General features: G+C 60.9%; 3 protein-coding genes across 17 annotated transcripts in view; 1 reads left to right on the top strand and 2 right to left on the bottom strand.

The window, feature by feature from the left end:
- The first annotated feature begins 2,248 nt into the window (after positions 1 to 2,248).
- CHRM4 (cholinergic receptor muscarinic 4) lies at positions 2,249 to 10,833 on the top strand. 2 transcript variants are annotated; one of them, XM_033121763.1, is made up of 2 exons: positions 2,249 to 2,377; positions 8,073 to 10,832. In XM_033121763.1, the coding sequence occupies exon 2, from the start codon at positions 8,102 to 8,104 to the stop codon at positions 9,536 to 9,538; it is 1,437 nt and encodes a 478-aa protein (XP_032977654.1). In that variant the 5' UTR covers positions 2,249 to 2,377; positions 8,073 to 8,101; the 3' UTR covers positions 9,539 to 10,832. The 2 variants fall into 2 exon arrangements, with proteins under 2 accessions (XP_032977654.1, XP_032977655.1); XM_033121764.1 differs by lacking the exon at positions 2,249 to 2,377 and adding an exon at positions 2,475 to 2,573 and having other exon boundaries at positions 8,073 to 10,833.
- MDK (midkine) lies at positions 10,824 to 13,870 on the bottom strand. Of its 4 annotated transcripts, none has more exons than XM_033121766.1 (5): positions 13,782 to 13,870; positions 12,476 to 12,552; positions 12,140 to 12,307; positions 11,852 to 12,013; positions 10,824 to 11,165 (listed from the first exon to the last, which is right to left on the bottom strand). In XM_033121766.1, the coding sequence occupies exons 2-5, from the start codon at positions 12,549 to 12,551 to the stop codon at positions 11,140 to 11,142; spliced, it is 432 nt and encodes a 143-aa protein (XP_032977657.1). In that variant the 5' UTR covers position 12,552; positions 13,782 to 13,870; the 3' UTR covers positions 10,824 to 11,139. The 4 variants fall into 4 exon arrangements, with proteins under 4 accessions (XP_032977657.1, XP_032977659.1, XP_032977658.1 ...); XM_033121768.1 differs by lacking the exon at positions 13,782 to 13,870 and adding an exon at positions 13,428 to 13,533; XM_033121767.1 differs by lacking the exon at positions 13,782 to 13,870 and adding an exon at positions 13,062 to 13,266.
- A 219-nt stretch (positions 13,871 to 14,089) lies between these two features.
- The window catches only part of DGKZ (diacylglycerol kinase zeta), a 40,677-nt gene continuing 31,365 nt past the window's right edge, over positions 14,090 to 23,401 (bottom strand). For all 11 annotated transcript variants that reach the window (XM_033119015.1, XM_033119014.1, XM_033119019.1 and 8 more), the window contains 25 exons: positions 22,711 to 22,782; positions 22,484 to 22,600; positions 22,312 to 22,383; positions 21,965 to 22,060; positions 21,619 to 21,701; positions 21,457 to 21,517; positions 21,254 to 21,367; positions 21,033 to 21,173; positions 20,379 to 20,457; positions 20,147 to 20,202; positions 19,922 to 19,984; positions 19,744 to 19,817; positions 19,547 to 19,658; positions 18,946 to 19,145; positions 18,657 to 18,757; positions 18,475 to 18,554; positions 18,315 to 18,384; positions 18,129 to 18,169; positions 17,408 to 17,547; positions 16,507 to 16,538; positions 16,215 to 16,258; positions 15,605 to 15,725; positions 15,478 to 15,511; positions 15,142 to 15,241; positions 14,090 to 14,905 (listed from right to left, as the gene is read on the bottom strand). In XM_033119015.1, coding sequence (XP_032974906.1) covers positions 14,789 to 14,905; positions 15,142 to 15,241; positions 15,478 to 15,511; positions 15,605 to 15,725; positions 16,215 to 16,258; positions 16,507 to 16,538; positions 17,408 to 17,547; positions 18,129 to 18,169; positions 18,315 to 18,384; positions 18,475 to 18,554; positions 18,657 to 18,757; positions 18,946 to 19,145; positions 19,547 to 19,658; positions 19,744 to 19,817; positions 19,922 to 19,984; positions 20,147 to 20,202; positions 20,379 to 20,457; positions 21,033 to 21,173; positions 21,254 to 21,367; positions 21,457 to 21,517; positions 21,619 to 21,701; positions 21,965 to 22,060; positions 22,312 to 22,383; positions 22,484 to 22,600; positions 22,711 to 22,782 — 2,220 coding nt within the window. In that variant the 3' untranslated portion in view covers positions 14,090 to 14,788. The remainder of the gene's footprint in view (positions 14,906 to 15,141; positions 15,242 to 15,477; positions 15,512 to 15,604; positions 15,726 to 16,214; positions 16,259 to 16,506; positions 16,539 to 17,407; positions 17,548 to 18,128; positions 18,170 to 18,314; positions 18,385 to 18,474; positions 18,555 to 18,656; positions 18,758 to 18,945; positions 19,146 to 19,546; positions 19,659 to 19,743; positions 19,818 to 19,921; positions 19,985 to 20,146; positions 20,203 to 20,378; positions 20,458 to 21,032; positions 21,174 to 21,253; positions 21,368 to 21,456; positions 21,518 to 21,618; positions 21,702 to 21,964; positions 22,061 to 22,311; positions 22,384 to 22,483; positions 22,601 to 22,710; positions 22,783 to 23,401) is intronic.

The following is a 23,401-nucleotide window of genomic DNA, read 5'->3' on the forward strand; positions in this document are numbered from 1 at the left end:
AGATGGAACCCTGACTTGCTCTGTTATTTTGGAAAAGGGGGTATGAGGCCTTGTGGATGAGGTGACCCAAATTTGGCCCTGCCAGGCCTCACCTTTGCCCTCTGCGGCAAGAATGAACCCAGCCCCATCTGTTGGAGGCCCCTGTCAATACCTTCCATTCTCCACACCAACCCCTTTAAAAGCCCGTGCCGGGTGGATAGAGCGCCCCCAGGAGTAAAAGCGTTGCGTGTCATCACAAGGTTGTGGGGTCAGCAGGACAGCTTGGCAGTGCCATTTGAAGATGAGGAAATAGGTCCAGAAAAGTTCTATGGACCCAGTTGTCTGTGGACCCAGTTGGATCAAAGGCAGAGAACAAAGACTAATCCAGGTCTCTGGTTCCCAACTCAGCTCTCCACAGTTCCACTGTGGGTTCTGGGATTGGGGGAGGCCAAAGGCCCCACCCCATAATAGGGATTTCAGAGAACCTGGAGCAGCTTTGCCTGACAGCTTCTGGAAGAATTCAAGACAGTGTTTGGAGACATTTCTGGTTTCTGTGGCCTCCTGTCCTCGGTCTTGCTTGTCTCCCCGTCTGTTTTATCTGGCCTCTCCCCTCCAGTCGGTGCACAAACACATCCCGCAAGACTGGTGTCCAACTGTCATATGAACCAACTGAGCCTGATTCCTCATCTGTGAAGTGGGACAAGGACAATGGCTTCTCTCTTTAGTCCGGGCAGCCAACTCCCGCCCTTGCCCTCAGAGCGCTGAGGACCCGACCCTCCACCTCCGTGTTCAGCTTGGAGAACTCCACACCAAGAGCCCCGCAACGCTGGCCCTTGCCTGCGTTCCCGCACCTTTTCTGGCTTCCGCAGAAAGAGCTCCTGCCGTCCTCTCCTCCACTGCGTACCCACCTCCATCGCCCCCACACCTCACGTATAGCTTCCCCACCCCACTCCGCCTCTCTGTCCATCCTTTGGGTGAGGGCGAAGGAGGGGCGGGATTTGAATTGTTTTTCCAGGAAAGGAACCAGCCGTTTTATGGTTAATCGGGTGTTTGTGCTCAGAGAATTTGGGGAGACAGGCCTCGGGGCTGGGGTGTAGGGGGCGATTCCGACCCTGGCCGGGTCCAGAAACGGCAGTCTCCGAGCAAGGCAGAAGCGCGAGTGCCTGGTAGCGCAGAGCAGAGCCTGCAGGGTCAGGGAAGGGGCGGAGCTCTCCGAGGTGCTGAAACCGCCCGGCTCTCGGTCCTTCGGGCGCCCCATCCAGGGACCCCGGGGCCCTCCCGCTCAGCGCAGGCAAGGCTCCAAGTCCGAGATGCCGGCCCGTGCGGTTCCCGGAGACCTCGAGAGACCGGCGGCTCGCCTTCTGGGGTCTGGTTCTGGGCTCCACCCCAGGTGACCTTGGACACGACTTTCCCTCACAGGCATCCGTGAACTTGCCTTTCAGGCCTCGGCTGCGCATCCCACCTCGGGGCCAGAGAGAGGGTGCGCACCCCATCCCCTGCATAGAATGTGGAAACAGGGAGCTGGGCGGCGGGGTTTGGGGGCAGGAGGGGGTTGTGTGCTATGGGCGGGCTCCTCTCTCCCTGGCGGACCGTCGCCGGTCTCTCTCCAGCTCCCTCCCCAGCCTCGACGGCGGCGCCCCTCTTCTCTGGCTACCCGGCGACCAACACGCAGCCCCGAGTTTGGAAACAGCCGGCCCTCGGCTCTCTGACTGAACGAAACCGTGGCTGCAGAGCCGACCCCACCCACCCATAACCTCCTATTGGTGTCAAACACTCGCGCCTCCGCGGTCCAACTGCGCGCGGGGCCATATAGGGAGTGAGGTCCCCGCGGGGCGCGAGACAACCTCCTGGTCCCAGCGCCTGGTCAGAGCGGAGGCGGGGAGCGCAGCCTGACCCGGCTGCCAGCTCTCTCCCCAGCCCGCGAGGGGGCGCCGCGTCCCCATGACAACGCGGACACCCCACCCCACCCCACCCCCCAGCCTCTGGGAGCACAGAGCCCCCAGCTGAGCAACACTTTCGACCGTGGGTGGTGCCCCCACAGTGCCCGAGCGAGGAGCTGCCGGCCGGCTTCAGTCAGGGGAGCGCGTAGCTGGGGTCCCGGGTGCCCCAGGTGGCCCCCCGCGCGTCCTCGTTGGGTGGCCGGCCCGAGGCGGGCGGCGCGGCCCCACCAGGATTGGCTGCTTCCCCGTGACATCACGCGGCTCGGGGAAAAGTGCGAGCGTGAGCGCGAGTCGGAGCCACAGCGCCGGGAACTGCGGGCGGAGCAGGGGCCGCCCCTCGGCACCCCGTCCCCGCCCCCGGCCCGCGGCCCCGCTGCCTGCCCCGCCCGCTGGCCCGCGGGGCCGCCCTCCTATCCCGCCGTCTGTCAGGTGCGAGGGGAACGGGGCGGAGGTGTCTGGTAAGTGACTCTGCGGCGGCGCGGGGGCGGAGGACTCGTTGGGGGAGGACGCAGGGCTCCCGGACACTGTGGGGCTGCTCAGAGACGGGTCCGACTGGGACAGGGCCCCAGGCTTCTTCGGGGGCGAACGCGGTGCTGGTAGCTGCCGAGGGCCCCGCTGGAAGACAGGCCCAGTGTCTGTCGGAGGCTCCTCCAGGTACGCCTCTGGGAAGGAATGGACATTCAGGAGGTCGGTAGGGCGTGCCCACCCACACCCCCAAGGAGCGAGGGGCAGCCGTCTGGAGCGGGACGCCTCACTCCAGCCTTCCCACTGGCAGCTCTGCAGGGCGCCGGGCACTGGAGCCCCAAAGAGCCTTTTTCCCGCCCGTCTCCCTGCCCCGCGGCACTGCCAGCCTGCTCCTAGCCATGGAGTCCTCCATCAGCGACCTTGAACCCCGACGGAAAGCACCTCTGCCCTCTCCTGGAGCCCCTCCCCCACTCCAGGGCTCCCCCGACCCTTCCCCGGGCTGTTGCCCAGGCTCAGAGCTGCGGGAATCCAGCGCTAAACCCCGAGCCCCGTGGTTCAAGTGTCAGGCGCAATGTCGGTGCCAAATCCCCGGCGCCCCTTCTCCTTAACTCCTGCGTTTCCTCTCCCGCCCCAGGGATACATCCAGGTTCCACAGCCTTCCCGGAGCTGTAGAGTGAAAGCCTAAGAACCTACCCCACCCCCCACGACGTCCAGAGCACGCGCTCCGTTTTGGTCCAGGAAAGGGGTGGAGGGGGAGCTCAAGGACCCAGCAAAGCACGGTGCCCACGCCCAGCGGCTGCAGGAACTGCGTGCTAAGGGGTTGGGGGAGGACGGGGCACTAGAGAGACAGGGCCCCATCGACAACCACGGTGACGTGGAGGAGCCTCCAGATGGGCCCAGTAATAACGCCCAACCCGGCCTTCGAGGCTCGCCTAGCCCCTGGATTTGAGGAACCAGGTGCCCACTCTAGCCGCTTGGGGCCAGACGGCACTTCTCCGGCGGGCAGGGTTAGAAGTGTGGGAAGCAAAGACTCTTACACTCCCCTAACCCAAGCCTCGGCTGGGCCTCGGGGTTATGCGGGTGCTGCTTGCACCCTCTCGCCGGAGCCCTTTGACGATTACACGTAGCGGGCACGCTGAACCGAGCCTGGTGTCCTGCAAGGCCGCGTGGGGAGACTCTTGCAGCGGCTTCTCCACAGAAGTCAGCCCGAGGTTGGGGAAGTCAGATTATGCACTGAAGCGTCGGGGACAAGACACCACTGAGTACTCGGCTAACACGATGCCCCAAGCTCAGGAGGCCCTCGCAAACCAGTGTAGTCTGGCCCTGCCATCCTTCCCCTGGACCTTTCTCCACCCACAGGGGGGCGTTATCCAGATGCCGGCTCTTGGTCCGACTTTCTCCGCCCTCAGACAGCCAAGGTCTGGATTGAGTCTCCAGGCGGAGGCGTTTGGATGTGGCGGGTCACTTACTGTCGGCCCTGCATTTACTCGTGACACAAGCGCATTGAGTCTCCAGGCGGTTATGCACATGCACGTGTCCAAATGGCACGGGCATGCTCACGCGCACACCGGGCGCACTGGTATCCAGGCGTAGCTGAGCGCGCATACACGCACATGAAAGCAGCTACTAGCTTCTACTCCTCTCCCCAGTAATCACACATAAACAAAACTCGCACTCGCCTTCCCGCCCACACGTTCCTCGCCGTGTGCCGGGTGGAATCCGGGTGCCCTTAACTTTCCCACTATTGAACCCCAAGTGGAGCTTCGGGCAGCTCCCGGGAGGGACCTGGCGAGGGGCCCCACCTCCCTTCCCTGGGAGGCCCTGCCTGAGGCCGCCTCTGTTCGCGGTCTTGGAGTTGGGGACGGTGGCCAACAGAGGCCCCCCGCTCTAGGTCCGGAGCAGGCACCCAGGGACCGACATTGCCATCTAGCGGTGCGCACAGCTCTGGGCTGGGCGGGGCTGCACGCCTCCCCAGATCCCAGGCCCGCCTGGATCCCAGAGAAACGCGCGGGAGGGGGTGGAGGTCAGAAAGTCTGCTGAAGACCCCAAGGGGTCCAGAAGGACAACAAGGGTGGGGGGCGGAGAGACACTGCCCTCCGCCCTGTCTGCAGCTGGCAGCTTCCCCAAGCCGTCCCAGAACAGGACTAAACCACTCCTTACCTATGGGGACAAGATGTCCCCATAGAAGACAGAGATCTCGTCTGTTCTGGGAAAGCTAAGTGGAGGACCCGGCAGGGAATGGGAGGAGACCCTACCCAGGCCTCCCGTGACCCAACCCTAGATGTGTGGTTTGGAAGGGGGAAAGAACAGGGGCAGGAAAACAACTCTGAAGCAGTAGGACCGTGGAGTTGAGAAGGTAGCTCCTGGATTCTAATCCTGCCCCCACCCCTACTTACACACTGGGTGACTTTGGGCAAGTGAATTAACATTGTCTTCACCTATGAGTAGATACTTACATGTGTAAGATGAGGATACTAACAGCACCTCCCCTTTCATGCTGCTGTAAGGATTAAATCAGATAATCTATAGAAAAAGCTCAGAGGGACTCCTGACTCATTGTTAACACTCAATAAACAAGAGCTATTATGTTTTTCCCTATTTGGCACCTCCAGCCCTGTTCTGATCTGGCTGGGCCGTGTCCTGGCCTCGGGAGGCTGGCTAAAGCGATGGTTTCCTTCCTGCTGGCTGACAGATCACTCCTGCCCACCCTACGCCTGCCTGTAGGTACCAGCGATGGGCAGCCTCTCTGCTTATGTCCTCCCAGCTCAGAGGGTGATGCCTGAGGTGTTATTTCAGAGGCTCTCAGAGCTGAAAGGGGCTGTCAGACATCTGAGGAGGGGGTGGTATCTGGTCTTTGTCCTTGACTCATTGGTGACCTTGGGAGGTGGTACCACCCCCTCTTAGCCTTTCCTCCGATGAACCAAGGATCTGGGCAAGCGAATTTGAACTGCCAGGCCAGGACGCTGGGTCTGTGTCTTCGATGGTGGATGAGAAGGGCTGAGGCCAGGCTTGGCAAATGGCTCCAGCCTCCAGTACATTTTCATGCTAAAGATGGAGTTTAGTTGCTGATCTTCCCCCAAAACCCTCAGAGCTGCTCAGTGAGAGGTCCCAGGACGAATCCTCTCTATTTCACAAATGAGAGAGGTGCAGAAAGGTGAGGTGTATTGTCTAAGGTCACAGCTAGACCCCCGTTGCCCTTGGAGCCAGGGCTGCAGGATGAGTGCTCCTCCCTTCCTGCCTCCCTCCCTCCAGACCTTCTGCCTTTCCCTCTCTGTTTCTCTCTCAACATAGACACACAGAACTGCGTATATGACAGTGCCCTGCAGGGCTGTGATGGGGCCGTGTGTGTGTGTGTGTGTGTGTGTGTGTGTGTGTAATGGTGCGTGTGTTGGCGGGTGTGAAGGAGCTGGGCTCAGCGGCTGCCCTGGCACCGCACACTGGGCGTGGGCCTCCCTCACATGTATGGAAGAGGAAGAGGGGGAGGAGAGGTGAAGAGCAGCCCGGGTGGAAGGGAGTGCAGGCTCTGGGGAGGGCCCTGTGCTTGGGGACCCCAGCTGGTATACTGGTGGGCCAACCCACAGGCTCCCCTGCAGCAGTCCCTCTCTTCCTTCTGGGACACTCTCTCACCCTTTGGGTTCTCCTGGAGACCTTGGGGCTGCCCTTGCCCCTGGGAAGCCATATTTCCTCAGCTGATGGGCCCTTTAAGCTTCTGATTGTTGAGGGGCTCAGCCCCTAGCTGCTGACCCCAGCTACCCTGCACTGCACCCCTGTGCTCTGGAGTGGGGATGAGGGCTCTGAAAGGGGAGGCCACAGTGGTATGTAACTCCCTGAGCCTCTCTGCATGGCACTCCCCCTCATCCTCAAAGCTCCCAGCTCCATGCCACCTTCTCTGGTCCTCTGGTAGGCCTTCCCCCAGGTGAGATCACTGGCTCTTGTGATTGGGCCTCTCTCTACCAGAACTCTTAGCGCTGGGACAGCAATGTGATGCTGAGCAGCTGTGGAACCTTGGTCACGCTAACACCTCTGTGTCTCAGTTTCCTCATCTGTAAGTAGTGAAAAATAATGGTTTCTATCTCATAGGTTTGTTGTGAGGATGAAATGAGTTAATACATGGTAACAACAACAAAAAAGAATGTGCCTGGCACTGAGAGGACAATAAATGTTAGCTGCTAATACAGAGGGTGCCCAAAAGTGGGTACACATTTTAAGAAAGGAAAAAACTGTATTAAAATTGTAATACTCAATATATACTGGTAACAAAAGATGAATACAAGTCATGTGTTTACATGGCACCCCTGGTACATACTCTTGCCTTTGTCCCCAGTACCTTTTTTTGCCCCCGCTCCCTGTTTTGTTTTTGTTTGTTTTTTGTTTGTTTTTTTTTTTTAAAGATTTTATTGGGGAAGGGGAACAGGATTTTATTGGGGAACAGTGTGTACTTCCCAGACTTTTCCAAGTCAAGCTGTTGTCTTTTCAATCTTAGTTGTGGAGGGTGCTGTTCAGCTTCAAGTTGTTGTCCTTTCAGTCTTAGTTGTGGAGGGTACAGCTCATCTCTAGGTCCAGTTGCTGTTGCTAGTTACAGGGGGCGCAGCCCACCATCCCTTGCGGGATTCGGAGGAGTTGAACCGGCAACCTTGTGGTTGAGAGCCCACTGGCCCATGTGGGAATCAAACTGGCAGCCTTTGGCGTTAGGAGCTCTGAGCTCCAACCGCCTGAGCCACCCGGCTGGCCCCTTGTTTTTTTTGTTGTTGTTGCTTTTTTTTTAAGCCATTGTTTCTCAGTCTAGTTGTGGGGCGTAGCTCCCTGGCCCATGCTGATATTATGAGCCTTGCGCCCCCCCCCTCCCCCAGGCAGTTGGTTGGCAGCTTGTGGCTGCCGGCCGCTCATGGTAACACACGTCAGCACACGCCAAGCTCCGGCTGCTCATAGCAGCCCAGCTCCAGGGCGAGGCGTTGTTCACAATCTTAGCTGTAGAGGGCGCTGCTCACTGGCCCATGTGGGAATCAAACCGGCCACCTCGGCTTTAGGAGCAAGGCGCTCCAACCACCTGAGCCACCTGGCCGGCCCTCCCCAGTACTTTCTGTAGGGATTGGAGAGCGGCAGGTCCCCAGGTAATGTTTGCTTAAGAAATGACCAAAGGGGTGAATAAATGAACACTTCTGACCAGGGTCACATGCTGACATCTGAGACCACTCATTCCCTCCCTGCTAGCTTCCTGGGGCCCCACACACACTGGCCCCCTGGCCTTGTCTCAAACGTGCCTCAGGGCCTTTGCTCTTGCCATTGTCCTTGACTAAGCCACTTTCCACAGCTCTTCATTTGGCTGCTTCCTTGTCACCATCCAGGTCACCTCCTTGGAGAGGACTTCACTGGCCACCCAGCAGGGGACATCCCTGTCTGTCCTCTGATTCATTTACTGCACCATTGTCGCGCCTTGTTTTTTGTTACTGACATGTTTGTATGTCTCCCCTTATTGGATTGTAAACTCCGTGACAGTGGGGGCCGTGTGTCTCATCCACTGCTGGAACTGCAGCACCTGGTGCTGGCATTCAGTGGGCACTCAGTGTTGAGGAGGTGATGAGACAGTTCTCTAAGGTTCTGTAGGATGATGTTCCTCTGTCACCTTGACTCTAGCTCACTCCGCATTACCCCACCGTTCACCCCTTTTCTCTCTCCTTCCTCCTCCAGACACTGCTCTCCCACCACTGCTCTCCAAAATGGCGAACTTCACACCAGTCAATGGCAGCTCGGGCAACCAGTCTGTGCGCCTGCTCACATCAACCCATAACCGCTATGAGACAGTGGAGATGGTTTTCATCGCCACGGTGACAGGCTCGCTGAGCCTGGTGACTGTCGTGGGCAACATCCTGGTGATGCTCTCCATCAAGGTCAACAGACAGCTGCAGACAGTCAACAACTACTTCCTCTTCAGCCTGGCCTGTGCGGATCTCATCATAGGCGCTTTCTCCATGAACCTCTACACCGTGTACATCATCAAGGGCTACTGGCCCCTGGGCGCCGTGGTCTGTGACCTGTGGCTGGCCCTAGACTATGTGGTGAGCAATGCCTCTGTCATGAACCTTCTCATTATCAGCTTTGACCGGTACTTCTGCGTCACCAAGCCCCTCACCTACCCAGCCCGGCGCACCACCAAGATGGCAGGCCTCATGATTGCTGCCGCCTGGGTCCTGTCTTTTGTGCTCTGGGCGCCTGCCATCTTGTTCTGGCAGTTTGTGGTGGGCAAGCGGACGGTGCCGGACAATCAGTGCTTCATCCAGTTCCTGTCCAACCCGGCAGTGACCTTCGGCACAGCCATCGCGGCCTTCTACTTGCCCGTGGTCATCATGACGGTGCTCTACATTCACATATCCCTGGCCAGCCGCAGCCGAGTTCACAAGCACCGGCCCGAAGGAGCTAAGGACAAGAAGGCCAAGACTCTGGCCTTCCTCAGGAGCCCCCTGATGAAACAGAGTGCCAAGAAGCCCCCACCAGGAGAAGCTGCTCGAGAGGAGCTGCGCAACGGGAAGCTAGAGGAGGCGCCTCCACCAGTCCTGCCTCCCCCGCCACGCCTGATGGCTGACAAGGACACTTCCAATGAGTCCAGCTCGGGGAGTGCCACCCAGAACACCAAGGAACGACCACCCACAGAGCTGTCGACCACAGAGGCCACCACACCTGCCACGCCCGCCCGTCCCCTACAGCCTCGGGCCCTCAACCCAGCCTCCAAATGGTCCAAGATCCAGATTGTGACGAAGCAGACAGGCAACGAGTGTGTGACAGCCATTGAGATTGTGCCTGCCACACCAGCTGGCATGCGTCCGGCAGCCAACGTGGCCCGCAAATTTGCCAGCATTGCCCGCAACCAGGTGCGAAAGAAGCGGCAGATGGCAGCCCGGGAACGCAAGGTGACACGGACCATCTTTGCCATTCTGTTGGCCTTCATCATCACCTGGACGCCCTACAACGTCATGGTCCTGGTGAACACCTTCTGCCAGAGCTGCATCCCCGACACAGTGTGGTCCATCGGCTACTGGCTCTGCTACGTCAACAGCACCATCAACCCTGCCTGTTATGCCCTCTGCAATGCCACTTTTAAAAAGACATTTAGGCACCTGCTGCTATGCCAGTATCGGAACATTGGCACTGCCAGGTAGGCAGGCAGGGGTGGCACAGGAGGTGCTGCTGGTCGCATGTGTGTGCTGGGGGACCACATGGCTCAGCTTCTGTGGGGCAAGATTTCAAGGCACCTCTCCATGTTCATGTTTGCTGAAGAGAACCGAGGTCTCCAAGACCCTGCGAGGCTCAGGAAGAGGCTCTGGATTTAGAGAGACCAGCTCTCTGCTCGGGCTGAGAAGGGTCAGCCCTAGGAAGTGTCAGAATTGGAACTGCCAGGCCTATCTCTGTTGCCCTGCCTTAGGGAGCTGGGGTCACTGGCCTAGGTGGGCACCTGCCCCCCTGACCAACCAGCATAGCTGAAAGAATGGACATCTGGAAGGGAGCAGAAGCCCAGGACCCTCTTGGGAGGAGCAGAGGCCAATGCTTGGGAGAGGCTCGGTAAGGGAATGGAAGAGTAGAGTCCCCCATTCTGTTGTGATCGGTGCTTTCTGCCCCCCTGCACCCCGCATGTAGGCTCAGCCCCCTCCTCCCAAATCCCACTCTAGGGGTAGAAATCTCCCCTTGCTGCAGCTGCTCAGCCAGGTTCTGGTGGGATGGATGGGTGGGCTGGCTGGAGGTCAGGCAAAGTGGGCTCTGAGGCACCCCCCAGCCCCCCCCCCCCCACACACACACAGTCAAGTCCAGGATCGGCCAGCTGGGAGGTCAGGGTCTCACTCACCATCCTGTGGCCCCAGCTTGAGCAGGGAGTGGTTCGCAGGATTCTGACTCCTCCCACCTCCCCAAGGAGGGCTTATCCCAGGTCACCAACATGAAGGTGGGGCTGTGGTGGGCAGTGTTCCCCGCTGGCCTCTGCAGAGTTCGAGGGAGGCCTGGGTCACCACAGAGAGAATAGGGATGGACTTTACCCACACAAGCTCCAGTGCCAATAGAGGCCTAGATTGTAAGGCTTGCAAGCAACCCCCATCTCTACTCTCCTAATGGATAGAACCTTCCTGATTGGTAGAACCAAAAGACCTTTGCCTGGGTGAGGCTGAGATGGGAGTGTCAGCTCTCCGTGAGTCTTCCGGGTTGGTTCCCTCCCCCAGCCCTGGTGTGCCCCAGGAGAAACAAGGACTGAAAGGCTCAGGGGACTTGACGGGGACACCCTTTCATGGGAGCCGAGGGCCCTGGGATACATTTTCAGAACCATTTTGCTTTTTCTGTGTGCTCTTTCCATGAGCTCTGTGGAGCACCAGGCCCCCAAGAAAGCTACTGTTCTCTCCAGCCTTTTCTTCCCTCCACACTCTCCCATCCCCAACAAATTACCACAGCAAACTCCCCAGGAAGGGGCTTTTATATATTAAAAAAAAAAAAAAGCTTTTATTGGGAAAAAAAATGAGCTTGTTTCTTAGTAATGGCATCATTGTGGGGAAGAACAAAAGGGGAACGGGAATCAAATCCCTTGAGGGGAGGCTCAAGCTGCCCAGAATCCCTTGTCCCTACCCACTGTGGGCACTTGGGAGTGGGGGCGGGGAGGGAAAGGGAAGAGGCAGGGCAGGATTGATAAAGCTGATGAGTAACAAGGCACTGGTGGGTTACATCTTGGGCCTGTGGGAAGAAGGGCATGGGCCAGGAGCTCTCTGGCATTCAGACCTGGCTGCTAGTCCTTTCCCTTCCCTTTCTTGGCTGTAAAACAAGAAAGAAATACCGTGTTAGAAAAGTTCAGGTGACCCAGTCAAGATCCCCCTACACATCAAGGAGAAGAAAATTCTGCCCCCTAGTGGTTCTTAATCAACGGACCTGAAAGCCAGTGGGATAGGGCAGCCATTATGGGGCTGGGCTTTCCCCACACCCCCAACTTAAACTTTCTCTGGGGATCAGATCACCTTCAAATTCCTGGTCCCAGGAGCCCTGGACAAGAGCCTGGGCCTCTTCATCTGAGAGTGGGCATTTGACCTCTGCCCCGTTGGCCTCCCTGGGCTGCTGGGAACCAGGAATGAGCTAAGGGAGGAAGCATGGACAGTGAAGTCCTTCCCATACTAGAGGGGGCAGAGTTGACTAAATGCACCCTATGGTGGGAGAGGTGACAAAGCCACGCCCTTCCAGGACTATTTCCTGGGTCCTAAACCAGATACCCCAACAGAACAGTGTGACTGTTCTTACTGGGGCCAGAAGGATTTACTGTCTCCTGAGCACGGGTGTGGGCCAACCTCTGCAGGCACCCACCTAACGTATCTCTACAGAAGGGGAAATGAAGTGCAGAGATGTCAAGTCACTCACCAGGGCCCAAACCCTCAGGCTTAACTATTCCCCTGGGAAAGGGGGGGCAGACCCCTGCCACGACCCCCCACCCCGGTCACCCCTTGGTTGACCTTTGGCCTTGGCTTTGGTCTTGGGGGTGCAGGGCTTGGTCACACGGATGGTCTCCTGGCACTGGGCATTGTACCGCGCCTTCTTCAGGGTGCCTTGGCGGGCTTTGGTGCCTGAGCCCCCATCACAGGATCCCCAGTTCTCAAACTTGTACTTGCAGTCGGCTGGCGGGAGAGTGAGTGCCCAGGGTCAGAGCTGGGCGGCCTGTGGCCTCCCTCCACAGGCCTACTCAGGTTTCGTTGTGGCTGTGTCCTACCCCTTTCGTGCCCTCCGCCTGCGCCCCACCTCACCTCCAAACTCCTTCTTCCAGTTGCACGGCACCCTGCACCGGATGCGCTGAGTCTGGGCCCCGCAGGTACCTTCGCGGAAACCGGCGCCACAGTCCTTGCTGCTAGGGGTGCAGGGACCCCAGGTCCACTCCGAGCACTCGCTCCCCGGGCTGCCCTTCTTCACTTTGTCTAAAACGCACGGGGAACAGAGCTCAGGACCCCGGGCACGGAGAGACTCACTCGGGGATCCCTTCCTGGGGTGCGGACTTCGGAACCCAGGCGGCCCACTAGTCCTGAGGTTGCCGGCCTCACCTGCCGGTCTCCAGCCCTCCTTCAAACCCCCAAACCCCGTATCACCTTTCTTTTTGGCCACCGCGGAGGTGAGCGCCAGCAGGGTGAGGAGGGCGAGGAGGAGGACGCCTCGGTGCTGCATCCTGGGGGGAGAGCACGGGTCAGAGTCCCCGCCTGTCCCTTTCCCCACTGGGGGGCCGCGTGCGTGGACCTCCCACCCACTTTCCCATTTTCCAGGCCCAGAGGGTCGGGCTGCTTATGCGGCGGCGGCGGCGGGAGGACTTGAGGGACCGGTCCCGCGCCGCTAGCCGGGGCGTACAGCCGGGAGGCATCTCCCGGGGGGAGTGCCTAGAGCCCAGCACGCAGCTCAGGCCCCCACCCGCCTCCAGCCCCCAGGTGGGCAGTGGCCCCACCGGGACCCGCGCACTCACTCGCTCGCTGCCTGCGCTGCTTCGCTCCCTCCCGTGCCGGGCCCGTCCCGCTCCGGCCGCCGCGGCCCCTTTTGTCTCCAGAACCGGTCTGAGCCGGTCACATGGGCCCCCGCCCCCTCACCGAGGAGGGACCCGCCCCGCCCCCTCCCCTGAAACCCGCGCCGCCCCCAGACCCCGGCGTCCCCGCCTCCGCTCCCGCCCTGCGCCCCCGGCGCCTCTACCCTGGCTTCCCACTGCCGGTTCCCGAATCCTCGCTTCGCCCGGCTGGTGTCTTCCGCCCTCAGACGCCGGGCTCTCCTGGCCCCCCCATCTTGCGAGCGCAGGGTCTCCTGGCCCCAGGCCCAGCTTTCCTCCCCCTCCCAGGGGCTGTCCCTGTTCCCTGAAGGACGCCAGCCTCCCTGGCCGGCGGCGGAGCCTTCGATGGAGACTAGGAAGGAGTACGGAGTCCGGGTGTGTCACTGGGCCCGGCGCGGGGCCCGCGTTCCAGCCTGTGTGCGTGCGGCTCAGTCCCCCGAGCCCCGGCTTCCCAGTTACCCCGTCGAGGCCCCACTCCGCCTCCCAGAGCCTGTTAGGCCCCCAGCGCCCACCTAGCTGCCGTAACCGCGTACCAGCCCCTGCTCGGGCCGAGTCACCAAGTGTTCAGGGAGGTGCTCTGCTCAGTCTTGGGGAGCGTGGGACGGGAACCCCAGAGAAAGCGAATGGGTCGGAGGGCGCTGCGCCTTTCCGGGAGCACAGGTTTGCGGGGCAGAGGTGGGAGAATTGGAGGAGGAGGGACCCGCATTTGGTAAGACTGGAGCTGACAAGAGCAGGCTAAGAAGTTCCAGACCCGCCTCGGCGGTGGCTGCGGTTAACCCACCCCTTCTGACCCCGGGAGCTCCGGGATCACCTCACCCGATTCCCTAAAAAGCGAGCGCAGCTGAAGCCTGGGGGAGGGGGCTTACCCTAGGCCACAGGGCAAATGGGCCAAAGAATCCAGGGCTCGCCCCCGCCCCACCTCTCTTTCACTTCCATTGTTATCATCCCTGCGGGAAGCGGGAAGCTGGAGGAACTTAGCTCCTCCCTCCGCCCCGAAGAGCTAGGCAACCTGGCAGAGGTCAGGTCCCGGGCAGGCCCTGGGACCCGACCCCCTAACGAAGAAATAGGACCCCCATAAAAGGGTCTGCGTTCACGGTGTCCAGTTCCCCTCCCCCACATAACCCAGCAGACCCGGCTACTTCTGGAAGACCTCTCCCACAAAAAAAGGAAAGCAGAAAGGAAAAAAATCCACTTTACTGAGTCACACCCAGCTGTAAACATGTCACCGTGAAGCCCCACCCCAACCCCAGGCCACACAGTCTGCAATGAAATGACTGGGGAGGGTCCGTGGGGTAGGCGCCAAGCAGGGCAGCGGGCAGGCAAATGCAGCAGGCTCCGGATTTCTGGGAGGAAGCACTGGGGAAGGTGGGGTCAGGTCAGGGGAGGGGGCTGAGCTCTCAGGGGCCTCAGAGCAGGGGCCCTAAAGGACCAGGTGGCTTAGGGAAGGCTCCCTGATAGGGCTTCAGGCCCCTCTGCCCTCCTCTGGCCCCTAAACTCCCGGGAGGGCACCCACTGCAGTGGGTGAGGGCCAGTCTGCAGGTCATAGCCTCAGCCCGCCAGCCCACTGCAGGGGTGTAGCCTCAGCCCGCCATCCCACTCTGCAGGGGTGTAGCCTCAGCCCGCCAAAGTCTCGCCCAGTCCAGTCCAGTTTCCTGCTCCTGTGAGCCTCCAGGTCAGGCCGAGGCTCGGGGCGGGGGGGGGCAGGTGAGTGCCCAGCTCCTCAGAGTCCAGCCCTAGGTCTGGGTAGCTCCTCAGGGGGCAGCACGGGGCTCCTTCCCTGGGGCATGGGTCCCCCCGTGGCTGTCCCACTGGAATGTGGCAGTGAGGTGGGCGAGGAGGGGTTCTGGCCCCTCTTCCGCAGCGAGGGCCTCAGCTACACGGCTGTCTCCTGGTCCTCCCGTTGGATCATCTGGTAGTGCTGCCGGTTCTCCAGGTAGGCGGCCAGCTCCGTGTCCTGAGCCTTCTCTGCCCGCTGCCGGGGGGTGTCACCCTGGAGGAGGGAGGGGCTGCCATCAGGCTTAGGAAAGGGCAGGGGCTCCCCTTGGCTTCCGGGGGGGAAGGGAAGGCCTCCTGGGCCAGGCCAGCCCCCCCCCTGCTGGCTCAGGTTTCTCAAGGTTGAGGAACAGCTTCAAATCCCCAGAGGTGGACCTTCCCGGTCGCCCTTCTCACTAGGGCAGCAAGTTTGCTAGAATAGGTGCCTCCCGCCCCCCTGGCTGATCTGCTCACCTGCTGGTCTGTCTTCATGAGCGAGGCCCCAGCCTCCACGATGTAGTGGCAGATGGTGCGCTGGCCCAGGGCTGCCGCCTGGTGCAGACAGGTCTCCCCACTGGGGGCACAGGAGCTGGCTGTGAACCCTGTCCAGTCCTCCGGCCCCTCCCATCTGTCTCCCAAGGGCCGTCAGAAAGGGCAGGAAGTTCAGGGCCCTGGGGCAAGGGGGGTGGCCTAGAGGGTGAGATGTGGCCTGGAAGGGTTCATGGGCTCCCACCGGACCAAATGGGAGGGGCTGGATAGAGACAGGGTGGTTTCCAGGGTGACGGGGCCCAGCACTGCCCAGACACTCACTTTTCCTCTACAGCATCAAGGATCTCTGGGGGGGCTGGCAGAGAGGGGAGAGGGAGGTCAGAGAGGCCCGGCAGCCTCTCCTCCTCCCCTCTTGGCTGGGCCCAGGAGCCCCAGCCGCACAGCTTACCGTGGTCCAGCAGGTAGCGGACCACTTCCTTGCTGCCAGTGCTGACCGCGTGGTGCAGGAGCGTGCGACTCCGATCGTCCCGGTGCATGAGGTCACCCCCGGCTCGGTGCAGCTCCTGGAGCTGAGGGTAGGAGGCAGAGCAGGGCTGGGGTTCCTCTGGGCTGCCCTCATTCCCGTCGTCACAGAAATGCCCCCAAACTCACACAAAGGACACAGGCCTCACACACATCATTCCCTAGGAGCCACTGGGGGGCTTTCTGGAGGGTCAGGGGAGACAGTTGGCTTCTCTCACCCCAGCTGCCCATGGACTCCCCAGAAGCACTGACAACCAGGCCCTGGGGCCTGCAGTTCCTCTGAGACTTGCTCCTTTCTGATCGCAGGGACGTGGAGACTGAGCTAGGAAGCTCCCATGGATGGAGCAGGACACTGATTGTGAGCAGGGCAGGGACAGGGGCGAGGCAGAAAGGGGCAATCACCGTGGAGACCGTGCTGAGGGCAAGACGATGACGGGTAACGCCTGAAGGTGAGCTCCTGGCTCACCCAGAGGCCCCACGCCCCAGTGCCCTAGGGGGCTGCCCAGGGGCCGAAGCGGGAGCCCGGGCACCTGTACCTTACAGAAGTCGTTCCTCTTGGCAGCCTCAACCAGCTCTTCACCTGCAGGACACCTGCCTGTTACACTCTGGGGCTGGAGGCCTGGGCTCGTGTTGGGGCGTGCACACACACGTGATGTGCAGAGAAGGGGGCCTGTGGGGCCTGCGCGCTGTGCATGGGACTGGTGGTGAATGCGATCACGGGGCCCTCAACAGTTACGTGTGTGTGAGGCTGTGTAAGGGCCCCCTGCCCCACCCACCTCACTCCTCAGACCAGGGAGAAAGGAGGGGCCCTGCAGGGAGCGGCCTCACCTTTAGGGGGTACAGCATCCCCTGGCAGTGACCTACAAACAGAGCAGGATGAGATGTCACATGGCTACAGCAGCGGCCCCGCTTGTCGCCCTCCCCTGCCCCAAACAGGGGCGCCCTTCATTCTTTGAACAGTTTATTGAGTGCCTGCTACGTATCAAGCGCTGCTGTGTCAGGCACTGGCGATACAGCAGTGAACATGGCGGATGGAGAACTGGCTCTCAGGGAGCTTACATTCTAGCCAGGCAGACAGGTACACAAATAAATAAAGTATTTTCAGAGCAGGAAGTGCTATGAAGAATACAAGAGGGGGTAGTGTAATTGAACAGCAACTTCAGGTGGGGTTCCTGGTAAGACTTCTCCCGGGAGGAAACCCCCACGTGTGCATGGAGGGCCAGCGCTGTGAAGGACAGGAGGTGTCGGGGCAGTAAGGACAAGTCCGGAGGTGGGCAAACCTGAGGCCTCAAAGAACTGAGAGCTGAGTGGGGCTGGACTGTGGTAGTGACGGAGGGGAGAGGGCAGGCTGAGGCTGCACATGAGGAAGCGACCTGACATGACCAGGTATACAGGGAGGGTACATGACCGCAGGCAGCTGGGAGAGGAGGTTCTAGGCTGGAGAGAGAGCTGGAGGCCCGGGGCACGGTGGCTTAGATGGGTGGTGTGATCAGATGCTGGGAGAGGTGACAGGACTTGCTGAGGGGTCAGACCTGGGGTGGGAGGGCAGAGGCCAGGGAGAGTTTGCTGCCAACGAGCCGGCCAGGGGAGTCAGTAGGGGCCGCAGGCAGCGAGCTGGACGTGTGGCTGGCACGCAGGGCAGTGGCTGGGACTGAAGGCAGGACTTCAGGAGCTACCAGCTTGTAGGTGGGACTCAGAGGCAGGGGACTGGAGCAGCCTTGGGACTCACCGGGGTGTGGGTGAGCAGGGGGAGGTGGGGAGAGGGGAAGTGGGGGTTGGGAGGTCAGGCCGGGCCGATGCCCCCAGCAGCTCTGGGTCCAGGATATAAATCTCGTCCTGTGCGATCTCTGTCACATAGTTGAGGTGTTCCTGTGGGTGGGGAGGCCAGGCCAGGGTCAGGGCTGAGGTTCACAGCCTTCCGGGTGGCCGATGGTGGGGTGGAGGGGCCGCACGGCCAGATGACCTGGAGAAGCCTCGCTATGGACGTAAATTGATGGGGCAGCCAGGCGAGGGGCCCTGCCAGTCCCCGTTCCCCTCACCCCTAATCACCCCTCCTTTCCCAACACTCAAAGCCCAGCCCGACCTCTGTGTACTGGGCCCACCGGCTTGCCAGCCCCTTCCCACTGCTAAGTAAGCCTTTCCCCAGGCGACCTGGCCCCTGGTCCAAAGTGCCTTTTCTCCTGTGTCTCTCTGGATGTCACCTGCACTTCAAGCCCCCCCCCCCCCCAGCAAGCCTTTTCTGGGTACACTGGCTCCCTTTTCCTGTTGATACCATCCCTGTGCACTCCAGCCCGGAGGGCAGGGCCCTGCCCTGTCCACAGAATGGACAATGTGACAGCTCTATGGAACATGAGGACAGGGTGGGCCCCCTGTGGAGGGTCAGGCTAACAAGAGATGATGCCAAGTGCCCTGGAACCAGCTGTAGATAGAGCAGGACAGCAAGTGCTCACCTGGGCCCGGTCGATCCTGTAGAAACGGCTGGCAGTGGTGGCTATGGGAGAGAAGCGAGTTGGCTGAGAATGCAGGAGGCCCTCGTCCGGGCCCAGGTCTTCTGCTGCCCCAACCCCAGACCGCCCAGGGAAGGGGGCAGGACACGGCCCGGGACTGCCAGGGTCGGGCCTTTCAGAGCCACTCACCGTCCAGAAAGCACCACTTGGGGGACAGTGTCTGGCATGTCAAGGACTTGGCTCCAGCACCTTCAGGCTCCTGTTGAGAGAAGCAAAGGCCAGGGCTGGGTGGAAACAGAACCTGGAGCAGGAGAGAGCAGCACCGGGCAGGCCCGTCCCCTCCCCTCACCTGCTGGAGCCTCTCAATGTGGGCGCGGCACAGCTCCAGGTCACTGTCTCCTGGGACCACCACAGTGCCCAGTGGCACGGCTGGAGGACAGAGCAGGTCATCAGCAGCTGCTGCACCCCAGCACCCTGCCCTCAGAGGACTCAGCGGCTCCTCAGTGCTCCCCCAGCCCTGCTGTCACTCACAGGCCTCCTTGAGCTGCTCCTTGTCGTAATGCAGGGCCTCGTAGTCATGCATGCTGACCCTGCTCACCTGGATCCGCAGCTGCTCAGGCACTGGCTGCTGGCTGAGGGCAGGAGCAGCAAGAGGGGACTCGGCAAGGGCCCAGCTCGAGCACCAAACCAAGTGTCCCCTCCCAGCTGCCCTTGGGCACAGGGACCGTTAGCCCCCTTTTCAGCTGGGGAAACCAAGGCTCAACGAGGGGCAGAGTCTGGCGTCGGGTCCAGGGCACGTGGAGGCTGCAAGGGCACGTACTCGCTGTGCAGGGGGGTGGCACTGCGCCGCTTGACCTTCTGCACCATGGTGGCCTGGTTGCGCAGGGCGATATGAATGCGCGAGGCGGCCAGTTTGCAGGGTTCGCCATCCACCTGCACCGGGATGGCCTTGGATGTGGTGAGCACCACCTCACGGCACTGTGTCAGCCGTTCGCCATGCCCGCCCACCTGCAGCGCTGCCTGTGAACACAGAAGGCTCGGGTCAGGGGCCAGGGCGGGATGCTGGGACCTCAAGCCCTGCTCCTGCCAGGGACCCTGTGGCCAGAGAACACAGAGTGACCCCGACGGAAAGCGGAGGGAAGAGGCGGCCCCAACAGAAGGGGAGGTGTGGGCAAGACCCAGACACACGCAATGAGGGTGACTCCCCAGCCAGAGGGGCTTGATGGAAGTAGCCTCCCAGACGTAGAGACTGAAAGACACTCTGAAGTCAGAGAGAGGAGGAATCCAGGAGCCCCAGTCAGAGAAGGGACGTTTGGTGACCCCCACTTCCACCTTGGAACCGTGCTTGTGAGCACTGTAGGCCCAGGCCAGGTACAAAGTGGAGCTGGGGCCTCAGGCAGGCCCCACGCCGGCCCACTCACCAGGGACGTCATGGTGAAGCCGATGACTTCGAGGTAGCCGTCATCGTGCCGCTGGGGCTCGAAGTCGTGGTGCTCCCCAGGGTGGCCCCAGGGCATGGTGCCTGCGCAGTACCTGAAGGGAGGGGAGCGGCGGGCTTCAGGGGACAGTCTCACAGGATGGGGACAGCTGGACCCACCCAGAGCCGTCCCATCCTCACCTGGGGATGTTCAGGAAAACAATGCACTGGGGTTTCAGGTCCTGAATCTTGGGGGTCAGGTCAGTTCCGTCACACTGGAGGCAGGGACAGGGGAGGGGGTTGGGGTACACGCGTGGTGCCCAGGCAGCTTCCCTCCCGGCAGGGCCTGCCGCGCTGCCTGCCGGCGCGGCCCACTCACCACCACGCGGATGTGCTTGGCCAAGTCCTTGGAACTGCCCATCAGAAAGTCGGAGAAGGCTGTCTGTGGGGGACAGGCGTCAGCAGCTGGGGACAGGGACCTTCCCTCACCACTGCCTGCCAGGGCTCCTGCGGCCTGGCAGATACCGGTGGGCTGGGGGCGTGGCTGGGGGACTAGGTGGGCGTGGGGAGGGGGTGTTGCTGGGCTGGCAGACTCCAAACTCACCCCGGCATAGAACATCTTATTCCGAAAGCGGCTATTGAATTTCTCTGGGTTGGCCTCTGAGTGGCAACGAGAAACGGGAGATAGTCAGTCACTCGGGGGCTGCTGGGGCTTCCCAGGCTGGGCTGGGGAGGGAGCACTGGGAGCGAACGCCTTTTACTGGTCGTGGTAAGGTCTGACCCTCCTGCGTCCCTCCCTCCCCAGCCTCCCAAAGCCTCAGCAAGAGCTTGCCAACCTCGAGACTCATGAAACTCCAGGGTGACGTGGGCATCAAAGCCCAGACTGAAGTAGTTGTTGAAGACGTCCAACGGTAGCTGGAAAAACATCAAGGGACCAGCATGAGCGTTGGGCCTCATGGACACCTCCCCGATCCAGGCCCAGGGGCACGGTGCTTGCTCAGCCCACGTGTTTTCAGAGGCCTTTCCCACACACTTAACACGATCCCCCAGAAAGCTCTTCCCCAGCTTCCCTGCCCACCTCAGGATCTGACCTCTCGGCTCCTCTAAGTGTCCTGTACACAAGAGCACCCCCCACTCTGCTCATTTCCTCGGCTTTCCTTCCCCCACAATGCTTCCCCGATGTGCTATATTCTGTAGGAGTCCACAAGTGGGGGCTTTGTCGCGTTCACTGCTGGCAGGAGCCTGGCAGGTAGCAGGTAGCAGGTACTCAGCAAGTATTTGCCGAGCGGCTGAATAACTACTATCCCGTGAGGCTCTGAGGACCACTATTCCCACCATATAGAGGAAGAAGCCAAAGTTTGAAGAGATGAACAGACTCCCCATGATCCCAGAACCAGCAAGTGTGCAAGTGGGGCCCAGCCCCGGTCTCCTGGGAATGCCAGACACTGAAGTGTGGCGCGGCACCCGGTACATGGCCCCGGCCGACCTACCCGGTCCGTGGCGCCCTCGTCACGCTCCTCAGGCCCTGCTTCCGGGTTGGGCTCTACGTGGAGATCCCAGCGGTCCAGCTGCACCACGTTCCCCTCCTCCACGTGGGACAGGATCTTAGACACGGGCTCATCAGTGTAGCCCTGGTGGAAGGAAGCAGGAAGTGAGCCCCTACCCCACAACACAGCCCACCCCTGCGGCCCCACCTCCGGTGGGCTCTTACCCCACCCCAGTTGAGGGTGCGGGCCAAGTCATTGCCAGTGCCCAGGGGCAGGATGGCAACAGGCGGTGGCGGTTTTAAGCGCAGCTGGTCCAGGGTAGAGAGGATCCAGCCGACCTGGAGAGGGCATGGCAGAAGAGGCCAGGTCAGGCCAGCCAGGCCCAGGCGCAGGTCCGGGCAGGCTGGGGAGAGGAGGGGGACCTCACCGTGCCATCGCCCCCGCACGCCAGGATCCGCAGGTTGTGCACTTTGCGGTACATCTCCAGCCTGGGTGGGAAGACAGGGAGGGGGTAAGGGTATATGGGACGGGCCCTGAGCGCCAAGCAGACCCTCGCCACTGTCCCCACAGACACGTGGCAGGTACTTACGCCTCCTTGGGGCCTCCCTGGCTCAGGTCAAAGACTTGTCGGGGATTGAGATACCAGAGGAATGACTGGATGATTTTAGCGCCCTGTGAGGGTCGGGGAAGAGGCAGTCAGGGGTGGTGGGCTGAGGTGGGGAGCAGGCAGGGAGAAGGCTGTGGCTGTGGGAACCAGGCCTAATAGGGGTGAGGGGCAGAGACAGGATTAGATTTTCCTCAGGATCCCTGGGAAAGAGGGATGGGGCAGAAGCCTGAAATGGAACCTGGAACAGCTGAGGGGTGGGGGTGGGGTGGGAGAGCCTGACCCCGTGCCTCCCCTCAGGCTCTCTGTGGAGCAGGGAGGCTGTGCACACCTGGTTGCCCCCACTCTTGGGGTTCACAAACACCAGCAGGGGCTTCATGAGGGGGGATGGGGTGGGCCTGATGATGAAGGGTCTCCAGCGGCCCTCCTAGGAGACAGAAATCCCGTAAGGCTCCTTCCTGTCCTGGAGGACCCTACCCCATGCTCAGCGGTGCCCCTGGGGGCCCCTCACGTACCACCTCTGGATCAGACCTTAGGGTGGGCCTGGCCATAGTAAAGCAAGTTGGGTCTGACCTCCCACCCTCCTCAGGGCTCTAGAGCCCAAAGTGACCCAACAAAGGCGGAACCAGCCTGTTTCTTCCTGTCCCCTCCCGCTGTCCACCTGGCCCCAGGTCGAACCTCGGGCCCTTTCTTGCTGGATTTCCTCTTGAAGGATGCTCTCTTTTTCTTCTTGCTGGCCTTGAGGGTGTTCTGCACGGGAAGCAGGGGGGTTAGTGACAAGGTGGGTGGCGTGGGGTGGCTGGCAGGCCCCAAGTGCGTAGGAGGTGTCAAGGGTACAGGCAGGACTCACCTGGGGCCTGCGGGCACGGAGGATCCAGGTGGGCGGGATGACCACGGCAGCGTGGACCCCCAGGGAGCAGGGTTCCTCGATCTGCTGCAGCATGAAGCAGGATACCTTGCTGTGGTACTGGTGGGAGGGGGTTGTGGCTGAGCTGGGCCGAGCTGTGGCCTGGGACCCCAGCCCGGCCCAGCACAGCATGGGGGATGGCCTTAGGGGGCAGGGTGAGCGCCACTCACTGCTTGCTTGCACCAGGAGCAGCTGATGGCCACAATCTCCTTGCTGTGGAAGGTGAACTTCTGCTGGAAGCCCTAGGGTAGAGAGGGTGGTTGGGGCACCAGGGGCCAGGTCCGGAGCGGTACTCTTAGCCCCTCTTGTGTTGCCAACCTCTCTCCGCCCAGGAAAATTGGGCACATTTTTAAAAATTAAGGAAAAAATCTATCAGAAAGCCCCTAGAGCAGGAAGGCTGAGGCAGGGGCCTGTGACTCTGAAGTTAATTGCAAAGTTTTGGGTGTGCACACGTGACCTGCTGGAGAGCAGCCACAGCTAAATCCGGCTTGACTCAGATCCCCTCCTTCCTGACCCCAAACCCGGCCAGGCCCCCTGGGCTGTTCTGTCCCAAAGTCCTTTGTGCTTTTTAATAGTACCTGTCACCGTCCTTCCCTTGTGCATCCACAGACATTTATCGAGGGCCCACCCCCTACGTGCCAGAAGCTGTGCCAAACACTGAGAGTCAATGGAGGAAAGGGGGACAGGGGTCCCTAGTCCTCTCAGAGCCTACACTTACTGAGGGAGACAGACAAGAAGCAGACAATCAATGAGTGAACAAAACCACCACGGCCCATGCTCAGGAAGACCGCTGTGGTCTGTCTTCGAGCTGTACCCTCCTCCAGGAGGGCAGGAACCCAATGCCCAGCTCAGCGCTCGGCA

Source organism: Rhinolophus ferrumequinum, chromosome 11 (assembly GCF_004115265.2).
Source record: "Rhinolophus ferrumequinum isolate MPI-CBG mRhiFer1 chromosome 11, mRhiFer1_v1.p, whole genome shotgun sequence".
Lineage (NCBI taxonomy): Eukaryota > Metazoa > Chordata > Mammalia > Chiroptera > Rhinolophidae > Rhinolophus > Rhinolophus ferrumequinum.